Source organism: Balaenoptera borealis (genome assembly GCF_965194805.1).
Source record: "Balaenoptera borealis genome assembly, chromosome: 19".
Classification (NCBI taxonomy): domain Eukaryota; kingdom Metazoa; phylum Chordata; class Mammalia; order Artiodactyla; family Balaenopteridae; genus Balaenoptera; species Balaenoptera borealis.
This window is the reverse complement of record NC_138878.1, coordinates 29993075-30010064: the sequence shown is the minus strand read 5'-3', so window position 1 is coordinate 30010064 and position 16990 is coordinate 29993075. Positions and strand designations below refer to the sequence as shown.

Genomic DNA, 16990 nt, shown 5'->3' with positions numbered 1-16990 from the left:
AAAATTGCTGGCTAGTTTTATAGTGGGGCATATAAAAGTAAAATGTTTGTTATAGTTGGGGAAAGTGCTTTAAATAAGAGTTTTTGAGGTCTACTTTAATGTAATTTTGATGTCATTATGAAATATGTATATGCTGTAACTAAATGTCACCTGACCACTTTTCCTGAATAATTCATTCTCCAAGTATAAAGGTTACAGATAAGGGTCATCATTATGCTGAAACAGTTATATGTAGACCTGAAATTCATGATGAAGTTTAGAAAGTTACCTTTATAAGCAGGAGAGCTTCACTCAATTCATCAGCATTAATATCACTCTCCTGCAAAAGACAGATAAGTAAAAGCTCACAATGGAAAGTGCAAGAGACATTCCAACTATGTAGATTACCCTCATGGAACATAAACTGCAAGATACCATGAATTAATAAACTAAGTTATCTATTTGTATTCCTTTGCTTTGTGGTATAGTGTTTTCTTTACGTATAAAATATTTAGATAAAAATCTGGAGTTCGTTTCCTAAATAAGAAAATAGTTCACCTGGTTGTAAAACTTCATGCGGTTTTTAAGTTCATCAAGTTGTTGCTTTTGTTCCAGGTACTGTAACTGTAGTTCTCTATTTTCTTGAATGATTTTCTCATTTTGGTCTTAAAAATGAAGTAGACACAATTTGAAAGGTAAGTGAGAATGAGGTATAAGAACACATTTTAAATTGACTTAATTCATGATACACAGCAAGCTCGATCTAGCTAGCATTGTTCTGGCCAGAGAGGAAACTGAGCTAGCACCTTAGACTAAGGCAGTGGGGAAATGAGGAACAAATGAACACTATCATGTGTCTACCATATGATTCACTTGCTTATCAAAAACTTAGGACTTAGTTTCACAGTATTAATGTAAGGAAATTGTGGCCTCTGGAACTTCAAAGGAACATTCTATCTAAAATACCTAAGAAAATATGCTTCTAAATCTATGATTTTTACTTACTTATTAAGGGTCCTGAAAGGCATGCAAAAAAAATTTTTCTCTTTTAGTTTTTTCTAATTGACTTCCTTGAGTTATCTTTTCCTAATTCAGCATAAAGTCTTTTTATTAAAACAAGATAATTTCTCTGATAATAACTCTGGAATTATGGAATTATAATCAACCCCATTTTTAATAAATCTGTTAAGAGAGGAGAAATGGATTCTCAACCAGTGCATGGTAGTATCAATAATAATTCATGTGTGTTCTTTATTCAGAGTTCACACTATAAATTAGGAATGGAGATAGGTTACGTTTGCCTATGTGCTCACTTGCCATGACCCACAAGCAGGCGTATAGGGTAGAGCTACAGAAGATGGCAAATCCATAGAGAGACTAGTTTTTCACTCTCTGCATTAAACATGCTTAACTGAAAAAAAAGAAAGCATAATAGCTAGCTAAGAAATCTACTCTTTAGTCCTATGTTCTTAAGTGTACTTCTTTACTAGAGTTCGTTGTGGTGGTCAAGTATTCTCCTTTGTTGGCTCCCTGTGGACTGACTCTAAACCATGTTATCCAAAGTGTCTCTACTAATTTCATCGTGCTCACAAAGATTTATGATCATCATTCCTTTTCTTAAAAAAAGGGAAATCAACGTATTTGCCAAGAATTCTTTACATGAATACATTTGCACACTGACTGCATTTTATACAAAAATATGTTTCTGACTTTTATAAAGCTTTGTGTTCCCAAGCCATAAATGCTATATGTAAGTAAAAACTGTAAATTACACAGTTAAGAAGAAATGAACTAAATTTGAATAGTTTTAATATAACATACTTCTGGCAAACTAAAAAGTTAAAAAAAAAAAAAAAAAAAAAAGTTACCCTAGGGTATGTAGAGCCATTTTAATATCAAATATGTAAATATTTTTCTTATTGATAAGAGGTTAGAAGGTTATCCTAGAGTACAAATTACTAATATTCAGTGAATTAAATGAAAGAATTTCCAAATGTGAACAATATTTGGAAATTTTTAAGGGAAAGATCAAACATTTATCTCTAAACTAAAAATTAGGATTAATAATAAATATGAATTCTTATGAGATAAACTTGCTCTTTTGGTTAGAGAGTAGAGTAAGAACGTGGAACCCTTTATTTGATGTTGATTAGGTTAAAACAACATCCAGATAGAATGACTAGGTAACAAAAAAGGAGGTGAATGTAGTCAGCAAGAAGTAAAACCAAGGTCCTGAGGATAATGTAATTTCCTTCTCTGGCTAGTGAAACTTTTAGGGGTTCTGAGGGGAACCAAAAGTGTAAGGACGTGACCGTTCCATCTTCAGCCAGACGCAGTGTATATTATTCCTATGCTGTCTTCTATGTTTTCAATTTTTCAGAGCAGGGTCCTGAGAATAATACGCTACTGGTATAAATAAACTTACTCAAATATTTCTTCCTTTTCTGATTTTTCGTTCAACAGCTATGTTCCCACTTAACTGGTATTTTTAAAACCAGGGCTTTATTAGTGGGAAAATAACTTATTAGTGGGAGAAGATATTACTGAGCACCAGTAACTTTCTCTCTACTGAATATTATGTAGAATTATCTACTACATTTCTCCTTTCTTAAACTGTTTACTGGGGATGTCACTCCTGGGACTTTAAAAAGTATGGAGACATTATAGTTCAAAGAGGAAACAGACTTGCTGAATTATAATATGAAAAATCAAAGCACCCTGTACAAGATGAAAAATAACCTCCTTACCTTATGATTTGACAAAAAGCAGGTTAAGCTAAACAGCATTTTATTCAAATGAGATAGCATTTCACTCTTTTAAAATTATGTTCTTCAAGCACACCATTAATAAGCAGAGTGCAGAGAACAATTCAACTAAACAATTTTCAGAGCTCCTTTGTGCTAATATCTTCAGCTGTGATCAATATAACCATATGCATTATGCTGAATTATGCATTTCAGCTAAAGATAGAAAGGAACTTTCAAAAGCAGGCCCTTAAACACATGCAGTTAATTTAAGCATTAACCAAATGCAAACTGCATTTACATATCCTTCCCCCACATATTCGCACAATCTGAAACTAATTTGTACCTTGAATAAAGAGGTGAGTATTCTCTAAAAATAATTTGCCAGTTAGATGAATGACTACAAGAAGCCAGGGAAACATCTTCTGGCAGAGAACACTTGATACATGAAAAGGTAAATGTGTGAAGAGACTTCAAAGTAAAATTAAACAATTTTGAAATCTGTAATACAAAAAAGCAACTTTCTAAATATTAAAAGATTTCCTTAAATAGACAACTTCAATTTTTTGTTTAGTATTTTCCTGGAAAAAATTGTTTAAAGGCTGTATTATTTTTCTTATAATCTATTTTAGCATTTTCACAAAGAAACAAAAACTGAAATTATTAGACCTGTAAATTTCAGGTATGCAAGCAAAAATAACTAAAATAACAGTTGCATTAAAAAGAAAGATTCAGTTCTAGCAATTTTTCTTAAGAAAATAATCAGATAAATGTGTAAAGATTTGTGTAGAAAGATGTTCAGGGTACTTAAAAAAGCTGAAGCTATTTAAAAATTCAACAAGAGAAGATTGTTAAACAATCTATGGTACATCCTCACACTGGAAAACTATGACACCCATTATAAATGATGATGATGCGGATTTATATTTATACTGAAGGAACGATTTCACAATACAGTAAATAAAAAAGCACATTATAAAATTGTATGTATACATATAGAAACAACTCTGGAAGGACATATGTAAAAATATTAATAGTGATAACCTTGAGGGTTGTGGGACTGAAAAGAACCCCCGGAATTAATCCAACAGTAATAAATAGGTTTTAAAAATAAAAGACCACCAAGATTCTATCCTCTTAAGAGTTTCTTACCAGAGACCAATTCAAATGTGTAAAGATAAGAGTTTTGGAATTTTTGATATCTAGGGAAGTACAGAAAGCACAGAAACAAGAAAGGTTTATTTCATTTCTCTTTCCTTAAGAAAGAAAAGAGAGAGGAAATACAGAGCACTTCCACTTCAGTGGAAGAATTTATTGAGCAACTACTAAACAAAGCACTCTGTTAGGTATTTAACACTACATATTAAAGTTAGGAACTAAGAATCTTTGACATAAAAACTTTAAAATATCCACCCAGTCAGAAATCATGTCATCATTTTATTCTACTCACAGTCTTCTGGAGAAAATTTCATAAACCGTCTGTCATCATTTAAACCACTTGGTAAATAAATACTGCACACATATTTCATTGCAATTAAGACCCCATTGATTATAAGATGTGTTCCAATTTCAGACTTCTTAAAATGATAAAAAAAAGTTACACCATAATTTAAAAAATTTTATCACCTATAAGGTGCTTCCCAATTTCAGAGATATTAAAATGGGAAAAAAAATCTTTAGAGTTAACGAAATATGGCATTGTGATCTAAATCAATATAGAGAGTACTGACTAGATATGTAATTGTTTTTTTAACTGAGTCTGCATTAAACTTTTAAATGTTCTCATGCAACTGAATTGCAAGTGTTCAAAAGGAGCAACCTTATTATCACATCGCTGGGTTTACCTACTGGCTGAGCAAACAGATGCAACACTTGGAGCAATTAATTCACTTCCCTGATTGTGCATTTGTGTGTATATGTGTGTATAATATAGTAGAGCAGACATCTACTTTAATTATAATTATTTTCCTTCTGTGAGACAAGAAGGGTGAGATCTGGGAATCATAACATGTAACTTGTTAATGATTATTATTTTAGCAGGGACATCTTGACAAGGCTTCTTTATTTAAGTTCTCTGTCACAGAGCAGAATTAGCCATCTCACTATCAGATCAAAAACAGCCAAGCAAGACTTCTGCCATCCTCGGCTCTCTTACACTGCCTTTTTTTTTCCTCCACTGCACCTGCCACCACCTGATGTTATCGCATATTTATTTACTTACTGCCAGTTTCTCCCTCTTGAATTTATGCTGCATGAGGACCAGGTCTTTGTTTTAGTCATTGCTGTATCCCCAGAACTTAGAATAGTGCCTAGCACATACTGCTGCTTAATAAACACTTGTTGACTCTTGAATAAATTCAGGAAAATTAAACAAATTAAAGACAACCTGAACAAGAGTAACTCTGAGAAAAAATAATTCCTTTGGCATATACGCTAAAGCTGAGTAAAGGGAAGTTTTGAGCAATCAATAAACTCATAAAAGCGGATGACTGTTAATATAGGCTGTGTCCCTAGTACGCAGCAAGGTGCCTGGCAAAACAGCAGGCACTGTAATAAGTACTTATCAAGTCAGTGAATAACAGTGAATAACACGCATGTCTGAAACGAGTAAGTCAGTAGTCATTTTATATGTACCTCTTTCAGTTTTTAATCTGTCAAGGATTTCAGTTTTGTCTGCTAAATCGGATTTTAAGGCAGTCTCGAGTTGAGCAATCTGTACTTTCAGCTGCTGTTCCTTTAGCTTCCATTGCTCTTCATGGGCAGCACTGAAGGCACTGCAAAACACACGCGACAGGCAAGGAGAGCTTGGAAATCAGCTCCAACCGAAAATAATAAAGAGAAAAGCTTTTAGTGGCACAGAGACCACTGTCATCATGTCTTAGGAATTAAGTAAACATATGCTGGTCTGCTGCTGTTGAAACCAAGGCGCCTTTCTCAGGCTGCGGTTAGGGAACATGAAAGAGTTTGTGGGATGAGCAAAGGAACTGGCCTTAATTTAGAGCTCTAAAGTCAGAAAAGTTGGCAGTGTGCAGCTTTTGTGGGACTAGTAAAGGAATTCAGATACTGTACATACTCCAGAGGAATCCACAGTTCCAAACCTCAGCAGCAGACATCGGACAAAACCATTCTCCCCACGAATAAACCCTAATACAGAGAAAAGGGACTCCCCACCTGATCTTTAATTCCAGAATTTGAAACTTTTAAAGAGTCTGTGATAATAACATATTTACAAAATACTGGCCACAAAATGATAGCGTTTTGAATTATAAGACAGCGATTCTGATATTAAGAAGCAATGATCATGCAGTTTTTGTCCTAAAAAGCAAACAGCAATAGGCTAAGGACAAACGGTTTTACTCATAACACATGACTGGGGTGAAAACCCAATAAGAACACCTTGATAAGAATGATGTAGATAGAATTATTATTCCTCAATAAAAGTGTAGCAGTTTAAACTATCATGAAAATCTACTAATGATCAGACCCAGGATGTTGGAAGAATCAGCTGAAAAATAACTAAATGGTATGCGGAAGCTATACAGTAAACATTCGTTTAGGCCAGTGGTTCCCAAATGCTGGCCTACATGAAACACTGGTGCTAGGTTAAAAAAATGCAGATTCTGGGGCCCAGGGATTCATAGTTTCCCCCAGGTGATAGCCAGGTTTTGGAAAAACTGATCTTGATCTGTATTTCAGCAGAAAACTATTATCTGTGAAGCTTGATATGACTGAATAATTATCAGCAGCTCTGACCCTTCTACTTATTTTAAACCCAGTAAAGGAACCAGAAATTTACAAAATCTGGTTTTGTACCCATGATGAAGTAAATGGAAAAGAAACTTCTTATTGAAAATTGCTCTTAATGTTGCTCCCAGCTAGTCTGAGGTTTTATTCCAAAAGAGATACTTTTCTGGGAGGCATAGCTTTCAAAAGAACAAAAAACTGTGTATTTATTTTACAGTCTGAATGTTTTTATTGCATTTAAAATAACATGACCTTAAAAATAAATGGAATTCTAGAAGTTTCTCTAAATATGACATCTGTTTCTTCGATCAGTGTTCTCATTTCACGTATGGAACCTTAAAAATACATGGATCTGGTATACCAATGTTTTAAGCTAATTTTATCAAAGGCAGAGTTACCTAGGTTTAAATGAAATCCAAATATGTACTTTAAATACTGAAGTAAAGAATATTCCCTTACATTTTCATTTTTTGATAAAGAACAAATATATTTCAAAGTATATATACCAAACACATACACACATATACATACATGTGAGTGTATATGTGTGTATGCATGTGTGTGTGTGTCTCTTATTATTAAAAGTATGTACTACCCGGAAAAAAAATTAGCATGATGAAATAGGCACAACCATACATTATATCAGCCGCTAAAAATTAGAAACAGTAGTGTTCCAGCAGCATTAGTACCAGCAAAAAAGATCACCAACAGTTAATCTGGCAGAAACATCAGAAGCTGTATGTGTTTAAATTAAGAACAATTTAGCAGCCTGGTTTTTCCAAACCCACAAAATACTAGTGTAAATCAGCATAAGTCACTCTGAATTTAGTCCACTGCTATCTTCCCTCTAAATTTAGGATTACATTCCACTGGAGTTTCATGAGGAATTCCTTTTGAATTTACTGTATTCCTCTATGCTTGGAGCCATCTGTGTAACTATAAATGGTAAACCACATCTGGCTCCATTTTCTTTGTAGAGGCTGTGTACATGATTAAATCTGCATATGAGAACAGTCTTTGAGAACCTTTTATTCATGAAAATGTTTTTGTACATTGCCTACAGTGACAACTGAGGAGGGGATCATAGTTGGTCTTTGTGCACGTTTCATTGTTACATTATGTTGCTGGAGTGATAAAATATCAATCTGCAGTGGAATGCCCATTGGTTCCTGTGGTCATTGGCATGTCCATTGGCAGTCCATTGGCAGTCATGGGTCAGCATACTGTAAATACACACCCTTGATCAACAACGTGATAAGATAAAAAAAAGAGATGAAGAATTCATCTCCACCCTAAGGTCTTTTTTCTTATGGAAAGAATTCCTTTTATTCCAATGTTCAAGGGTATCCTAATGTGAGAGATAGGGAAGAATAAGCTCTAATCATCCATAAAGAAATCCGTAGGTACTTTAGTTAGGCCTAGTGGAAATTAAATGCATATTAACATGGGGATATTTCACTTACTAAAGGAAAAACGATGCCCCAAATGTACTCAGTTTGATTTCTGAGAAGCATGAAGTGCTCATTTAGGATCATATGAGCTTTCATGTCTCCTAGAAGGTTGTAGGGGACAGGTGTTCGTGTTACAGCAGCGGTCCCCAACCTCTCTGGCATCAGGGACTGGTTTCGTGGAAGACAATTTTTCCACGGACAGGGGTGGGGGGTGGATGGCTCAGGTGGTAATGTAAGCGATGGGGGGCGGCAGACGAAGATTCACTCGCTCCCTGCCGCTCACCTCCCGCTGTGCGGCCTGGTTCCTAATAGGGAGTTGGGGACCCCTGCTTTACAGAAATGGAGCACAGAGAGTCTACGGGGGGTCAGCAGTGCTCCCTGAAATTCTGGATATTAGATGACTATCACATTGTAAAGACCTGAATCATCCAAGTCTTAAAACAGTTAATATCATCTTCAAAAACTGGACCAACTCTTCTTTTAAATAGTTATTAGATTAGTGTCTCTCAGGGAGTTAATACCTTAAAATCACCTTTAACAAGAGTCTCTGGATTCAGACTCAAATGGACTGAATCTGAATTGGATGGTATTGGGGGATGGGGAGGAGGACAGGTGGGGAGGTTTCACAGGGTTGGTGAAACCTCCATTTTACTGTTTTCCAGGTTACCGATATACATTATAGTTGAAGGACTATTGCATTCATCAGCTATATCACCCTAAAACTATATACTAACTTCAAAAATGGGACCCAGCTGTACTATATTATAGTATAGAATTTCTCTCTGACCAAATAGAAAGACTTAATTGCAAGAATTTTATTCTGAGTTTTTTAAATGAACATTTCTTAAAGTTATACTTATTTCTTGGCATAGTATCAAACATGCTATAACATATTAAAAAAGGCTCATACCAAATACTAACATGAAGATTTTACCTTACCAGATGATTCTCTAATATGTCATATGTCAAATAATAAACACATTCAAAATATCATTTGAAAAAGGAAGATGAGAATGCAATCTGCACATCACATTTTTCTCCTGAAAACTAGCCAATTTTGAATAACAAACAAATGCTCTCCTTTTAAAAACATGCTATCACTATGACTAACCAAACAGGGAATATATGTAGTTTGTGATGAGCATTAGTTATTTGGCAATGATGAATAACACTGCCATGAAATACAAGAGCTGTAAAGAATCTTGGGGAGGATGTTGATTTTTGTAGAGTTTTTCCAACTATGCTTCTGAAAACACATTATATATTTAAAAAACTGTATTAGAGAATTTTATAGCTCTATTTACTATCACATGTGCTTGCTGGGTTTTGTACCTAAGTGACATTTTTTTTTGACACAAATGTTTTGACACTCATTTATACACATTTACTTCCATACACCTCACACAAAATTCAAGTGTAAGCAGCATAATGAAGTCTGTTTTTAATGTGACAGGGAAAAAAAGGTTGCTCAAGCGCAAAACATTAAAAATAAAAACCCTTCAAAGTCAGATTTACACTCTTAGATCATCTTCTAATATGGAAAGATAAAGTTTCATGGTGATAAACTAAATATGAGAAAAACATGTCTTTCTTAAAATTTCATTTATGCATTATTCCCAACTAAGTTTAATGTTTTTTATTACAAGAAAGTACTTTCAGTAAATTCTCAAACTGAGGGGAAGTAGAAAATGTATAAGTAATGACCAAATGGCACTTATATTCCTGTATTAAGACCTTGTTAAATTACTTGAAATTACAAGATGTTAAGATAAATAGAAATCAATAAAAATTTCTAAATGTGTGACAGTCCTGTTATTCCATGAATGTTTCCCTTTTGCATATACAATTTTCCATTGCAATTAAAATCAGAGATAGGCACAGAGAAAAAAAAATTCAAGTTTTAGAGTCAAAAGAAATGGGTTTTAGTCCTGTACTGGAGTCTCAGCAACGCTGTGTGACTCTGTACAAGTCTCTTAATTTTTCTTGAGTCTCAATTCCCTCATTTATAAGGTATGGGGATAACATTATTTTCTCTGCCATATAATATGGTAGCGGTATGATCTCTCCATATAATGAAATTTTAAAATTTCAAACATACAACTACTAACTACTTAGGTATATATCACTATAAACCTATGCATTGTTCTATAGAGACAGAAATACCATAAAATAGGAGGTATAATAAATGCTTTAGGTAAAATTAATCAGGGCTGATGAGAGTGGGACCAGAACAAAGCACTGAGGCCAAATGATCTGTGAGGGGGTGCAAGGCAAATTCCACATAAAGCTGTTTAGCCAGTCTATCCTTGCTGGAGAGCACAGGATGTTACTTTAACTGAGGTCTCAACCCGCTATTGGTAACCCTTAATATAATGAGCCCCTGTGCAAAGATAATCAACATTAGTATAAGCAACATACATGATACATACCGCTGGAATGATGCGTAACATTAATTTAGTTATCTCTTCAAAGTAAATCAAAATAAAAGCCTCTCCCTACATTCTTTGGTATAATTTGTTTAATTTATAAAATGTAAATTTAGTTTGCAAAACACATCAAACATAAAACATGGTTAAAAAGTTAAAGGTATAACTGTAGATCAGATGGCTATTTTCTGATGTTTCCGAATATGATCAGTTAGAAGCAACTGTTGAATATCAGCTCTAACATATATATTTCAATATATATAAAATTTACTTTCATGTAAACCTGTATTTATCATTTATCAGTATCATATACTGAAAAGACTTAAAAATACACACACATCTGTATCATTTAAGTAAACTTCGCTGTGGAGTAGAATTCTGTTTCTAACATTACCAGAAGGGATTAATTTTTAAAATACCGTAATTATGAAGCAGATAAAAAAAGAAAAGTAAAGCAGCTCTTTAAAATTCATCTTAAGATAAAGATGCGTGTGTTTTTCGTTTTAAGAAATAGAAAAAATTGTAAGCCAATACCTTTGCTTTCCACCAACAGAATCACACGAAGCTAATAGGCTGGGTAGCCCAGCAGAAGAAACAAGGGCTTGGAGAGACCAAAAGAGGTTCAAATACAATCTCTACTACTTCCCAGCTTTAAGAACATAGGCAAATTTACTTAATTCTCTTTTATTTTCATTGTCTGCAAAATGTGCATTAATAATACCTACATTTCCAAGTTGTTGTGAGGAATTTATAACGATGTATGCAGAGTATTTAGCATAGTGCCTGCAGGCTTACAGTTTGCGTTCAATAAATGATAGCAGTTGTTACTGACAACAAAGTGATATGGTTTTCTTAGTAACAGACTGCTACTCAGGTTAAAGAACTTATTACCTATCTCTTAAAAAAGCTTATTTTTCTTTTATAACATACATAGATTTCTTGCAATCATCTGTTGCTAATTCTTTAATCAGTATTAGGTATTCTGATATCCAATGTTTTGATAGAAAAGATCTCAAACAAGAGAAGGAGAGAACACACGGAATCATGATTTACCTGTTATAAAGTTTATCATAGTTTTCCTTTAAAAGTTCCCGTTCCTTTTCTAAATCGTTAATTCTATCCTGCAGCTGAAATGAAAAGAAAATTACACATTAGGTGTATAAAACCATGTGGGGATTAAAAAAAGCATGTGAGGAGGCTAACATGTCTTGATTTCTAAATTGCAGCTGTGAACTAGTCCACTTATATCGTCTGTATTTAATTTAGCATTGTTTTTCTTCCAAGTTGTTAAGTAAACATGAAATTAATATTTCTGTTTTAATTTAGTAGGAACGTATGCACTGCTTTATGGCAACATGTACCAAAATTCAATAAAGAACGTGTTAAAAGCTTGCTATTAAGTTTGGGGAAACATAATATTTTTTACTGTCCTCTGCGATGAATTCCATCATTATATTCATTTTGTGTTAATTTCCAGTTGGCTCCCCAAAATAAAAGGATTAACTTTTCTTTTGGTTTGTGGTTCAAACAACTTGTGTCAATCACTATTTACTCTGAAAACACAATTTCTCATGTTACTTGGAATTTACAAAGAGCCAGTAGGACATCTTTCAAATGAATGAACAAATAAAATCGTATACCTTGTTTTATCCCAATGAACAATATTTTTAGAAATAAACTCAGGGTAATAATTATATCTTGATAACTAGAATGTAGCTTTCTGTATTTATTTCTAGTATTTAAGTTTCATTCACCAGTATATTTTGTTGTTACAACCTTTTCCCATGGATCAGAGTACTCTTAAAATTCATTCTCTTCTCAAAATCCTTTTGATGCTAGTGTGAGACACCGTAAAAGATTCTTCCAAGACGAGAACAGAATGTAGACATCTTATTTCATTTCCATTCTGTTTAAGGACAAGTTTAACAGACTGCAGAAAAAGATTGTGCTAGCTGGGAAACATGAGAAGCAACATGAATAGGAAGATGAGTTTTGAAACAACTTCCTAGAAAAAAAAAATTCTCAAAATTGCTGATGTTGGAGGGCAGAACATCCTTCTCCTTAGAGACAGATCTGTTCCTATAATTGTTCTGACATCTCAAATGACTAATAAGCTGTTAAGGCTGAGAAAGTTAAGTTCCTCAGGTAATCTGGCATTTGTTCGTTTAAAAATGTTATGGTTTGCTGTCTCAAGGATCCTTAATCCTTTAGATAAATAGTGGATCTCAGCACATTTGCAAGTATTTTTAAGTACCGATTTGCCATGCACATAATATATTGACTATATTTTGCTATGCTCAAAGTGCCATGCATGTAGTTTAGGATTTTTAAGTCAATATAATATTTAAAATGTCTCTATTTTACTTTTTCGAAACAGTTACACAGAAGTGTTAATGCAAAGGATGGCTAAACTTTTTGGGAGCTTACCTCTTCTATTCTTCTTTCAGAAAATGTCATGGAACGTAACTGCTTCTCAAGACTGCAGCATTTTAAACGCTGCTCTTTAAGCTGCATGTTTAGCTGATCTCCATTTGCCATCAAGGCATCATGGCTGATCCGGAGAGTTTTTTGCTTCTAAAAAACAAAAGGAAAATTCTTTCAAAACTATTTTTGGATTCTGCTTTGAATGAATGATTACCATTCCATAAATGAATTTACTCCTGAAGTCCATGTTATATTGTTTATTCTTTATCTCACAAACAATGTATATGTGCTACTATATTAATGTGCCATTATACAATGTATAATGTCTCCATAAAGGATACTCTTGGCCAAAGTGTATCATGAGGAAGAAAATATTTTAGCACAGAGTCACACAATGTAGGCTGTTTTTGTCCTTTATTTTATTTCCTCCTAGTTTTCTGACTTGTTGATGGTGACCAGTGAGTAAATTAGTTTTAGCAAGTAATTATTTTTTCTTTTTGCTGTGGTTACAGTGGTTGGACATGCTGTCCAAAAATGCTGCTGCATGGGTTAAAAATAAATGATGACCATAGATATTCAAACTGAAAAGATCTGTCACCACACCATATAAACAGCCTTGGAAGGTTAGCTTCTAATTGTAATACAATTAAGAATTTCAATTCAGTAAAATAGTTACTGAAGTCTTCTTAATTTTCAAAATTGACCTATTTATGAATATGTTTTAAATTCAATTTTACATACTTACACTAAAGTCTTTTCATAGAGTCCATATGACCATAACATGTAATGCCTTATCTGCTAATTAAAATCATTAAATTTCTATTGAAGTTCTTCACTTGTTTAAAAGAAACACGGCTATTGAGCTACTTGAGTCCAATTTTTGTTAATCTTGCTTATAATCACAGAACAGTATCTTTAACCAGCTTTCTCTGTGCTTCATATCTCGGTGAAGCTGTTGGCCTGAACCTCTCAAATCTCTACCTAAAAGAGGTACCTGTGCTACCGAAGACACTTGATATTCATGGTATTTAAACCAATACCTGGAGTCACTGTTAAATGGAAATCAAAACAGTCAGAGTGATAAAAGAATGCAAAATCACTTTTTAATTCCTTTCTTAATGCTGCCTTTTAGAGATGGCTTTCAGCTACATGTATTTTTAATCTCCCTCTTCCATCCATCTGCAGACAGTGTTATCAATCCCACTCTCTAATTAATTTCTCTTTCATACACCATCATATTTATATGGAAGGTAGTGTATTACTTGACATTAAGGAGGTACCTGTAGGACGGAAAACATGACCCAGAGTATGGCTGAAAAATATTTATCTAATTCAATAGTGAATTTAGGCTTCAGATGACCCGCTTTGCATCAATTTACTGCTTTCCTTGTATCAGTACTTCAAAGAAAGTACTGCTTAATATGAATTCTGCTCATCTGGAATGTTTTGGAGTTCATTAATTCCAGAACCTATGCTAATTATGCAGTGCCAATAAACAGGAGTCCTCTGATGGCACATTCCTGTGCGGCCACAGTCCTTGGTAAAACAACCATGGGGATAAGAGTCTCAAGTAGTGTCAACCGAAAGGTTAGGATTTAAAATAAATACACTGACAGTTGACATGAGGGGTATTCAAATATTTTCTGATACTGGTAGTGACAAAACAAAACAAAACACCACATATCAAAAAAGATTTAACAAAACTTGATTATTAATCTATTCTTAACATTGATCTATCTTGGATATTTCAAAATGCTTAGAACTGAAGATATATGCAAATACATCTAAACCTTCAGTGTTATGTGCCCATATGATTCCAGATAAAAGGAGTTAAAAATAAATTTTCTTGACATGAGATGCTTTATGATAAATGTGTTTATTATTTTAAGATGACACAGATATTTATAAAAAGTCTAAGCAGTTAGTTATTTCTTTAGTTATTAAGTTATAAGTAGTTAACCATACAGGAAGTGAAATTATACACACTTGAGAATAAAAAGAGCAATCTTTAAAAACTACTTTTTAGTGTTATGACCATTCTACTTAAAAAAAAAAAGTTGAACACTATTTTCGAACCTTGGTATCTATGTATCACCATAATAAAATAAATTATCACGGTACCTCTTGAAGCTGAATAAATTTTCCTTCCATTACTGAAAGAGCATTGCTTTTCTCCACTAGTTGCTTATGAAGCTTAATCATTTCTACGTTGTCCCGAATGTTTGACCTTCAATGACGTATTTAAGAAAAAGAGAGAGACAGAATAAAAAATGCAAGACAAAAGGAAAAAAATCTGTGGTGGGACTACAATTTTTCATTGAATGTTACATAGAAAAAAATTTACACACTTGCATATCAGTCACTGAGGTTTTTAGTTTATTATACACTTAGGATAGATTTATTATTTAAAACTAACCAGTAGTCATTCTTGAACTTTCATAAATGCACAGACTCTCAGAGTTTGAAGGGAGCCCCAGATTTGACGACTTTTGTCACTTCTACAACGACTGATAATATGAATTTAATATCATTTTACAGTGTCCTGAAACTTGGTACAGAGGACATCAGTCTTTAGCACAGCCATTGTTCCACCACCAAACTTCAGACTTATTTGAAGGAGGACTATCATACTATTTTTCACTAAATGAAAAATATGCCATACAGCCACTCATCTTCCCACCACTCCCTCGAAACAAATGGTATCATAAGATTACCATTTATTGGAGTTTCCTCCTGGAGTTCAGACTTTTCAAAATATTTCCAGAAAAAGTGACTTAGCATTTTATACTAATAATGCCCAAAGCTGGCATTTAAATATGTTGCAGATGTGCCTTTAGCTGTAAGAGATCATTTAACGTCCACAGGGTATATAGAAACTCTATATGCTGCAATACTAGTTTGTATTTTTCCTACTGAGATTAAAGCAAACGTACAATTTAACAGGAAGATCTTGTTAAAGGTTAATCATAGATCTAAATGAATACCTGTTTTCAAAAGGCATTTATTTTCCTGACAAAGAAAGGTTCCTTAATTTAATACGTTTTACATTCAAAAGTACTTTAAAAATTGTGAAGCTTGGTTTTAGACTTCATTTTCTAAGAAAAATAAACAAAAATTTTAAGTTCAGAAAATTATTTCAGTACTTAAAGTAAGTAATTTTACTTCCAAAACTTATCTAGTATACACATATTGGAAAAATTGTCACAACGCCCTACTGGAACCAGAAAATGGACTACAAAGCTCACACATCTGTAAACCAGCTGAGGACCTGAAATACTTAATTTTCCTCTTTGATATTTGAAAGTTCATTGTATTTTGGCATCGGACAGTTAGTTGTCCTCACACAGAAGATAAACAAGTCCAAGAACCTGGATCTTGCCCAGGGTACAGTCTTAACACAATGTTAAAATAATTATGTGTCTAAAACATGTTATCTAGTAGTACTGAGCACACATTCAACAGTACACTCACCAATATTCCCCTCAGTATTATTTTTACTCACTAAAAAAAAATAAGAAGAAGAAGATGAAGGGTAAATATATTTTGAGTAGATCTCAAGAAAATATTCATATTTTTTCATATTTATTAGTCAAAATAGAACTTATCTGTTTTCCCCAGAATTACTTGGTTTGACTGCTCAACAGTGAGTGACATTTATTGATACAGAAGGATAGAATACTATTCAAATAATTTCAAACCTCTTCTTACGTTTTCAGCTGTACCTGATATTTTATTTTACTTGTTTTTAAGCATGTTAATATTTTCAAAAAGATATATACATGAGATATGTTTGAATAGTAACTATTACTTGATGACATTAACAAAAAATTAAGCCCCAACAAACCATTCAGTCACATAGGGTCACAGAAACAGCAGGTTTTAATTTTGAATTTTCTTTGTAAGGCAAAGGCCAGTAAGTTGTAAAAACTTTCAGTGGTCTAATTGGTGGATGCTTTCTTGAATATTTTCCTAAAGTCCTCGGAGTTTAAACTTTTCAAAATATTGGCAAGTAAGGTGACTTAGTATTTTATACTAATGATGCCCGAAGAGTGGGCACAGATATAACAGAAGTAGTATTTATAAAAGAGCAATAACAATGTGGTACTTTAAATAAAAAGTCAGTTCGCTAGAGAGTATACCTATTTTGGGATGACACAACACCTGCAAGTCTTTAATAATTATTTTAAAGTGTCAGTTTTAGGGCTTCTATACATAATAGTCA

The 16990-nt window shown here is 33.4% G+C and overlaps 1 protein-coding gene across 4 annotated transcripts in view; it reads right to left on the bottom strand.

The window, feature by feature from the left end:
* RPGRIP1L (RPGRIP1 like) overlaps positions 1 to 16990 on the bottom strand; it is a 103306-nt gene that overhangs the window by 63263 nt on the left and 23053 nt on the right. For all 4 annotated transcript variants that reach the window (XM_082366610.1, XM_082366609.1, XM_082366611.1 and 1 more), the window contains exons 7-12: positions 14890 to 14995; positions 12772 to 12918; positions 11398 to 11471; positions 5358 to 5497; positions 538 to 644; positions 269 to 319 (exon numbers count right to left, since the gene is read on the bottom strand). In XM_082366610.1, coding sequence (XP_082222736.1) covers positions 269 to 319; positions 538 to 644; positions 5358 to 5497; positions 11398 to 11471; positions 12772 to 12918; positions 14890 to 14995 — 625 coding nt within the window. The remainder of the gene's footprint in view (positions 1 to 268; positions 320 to 537; positions 645 to 5357; positions 5498 to 11397; positions 11472 to 12771; positions 12919 to 14889; positions 14996 to 16990) is intronic.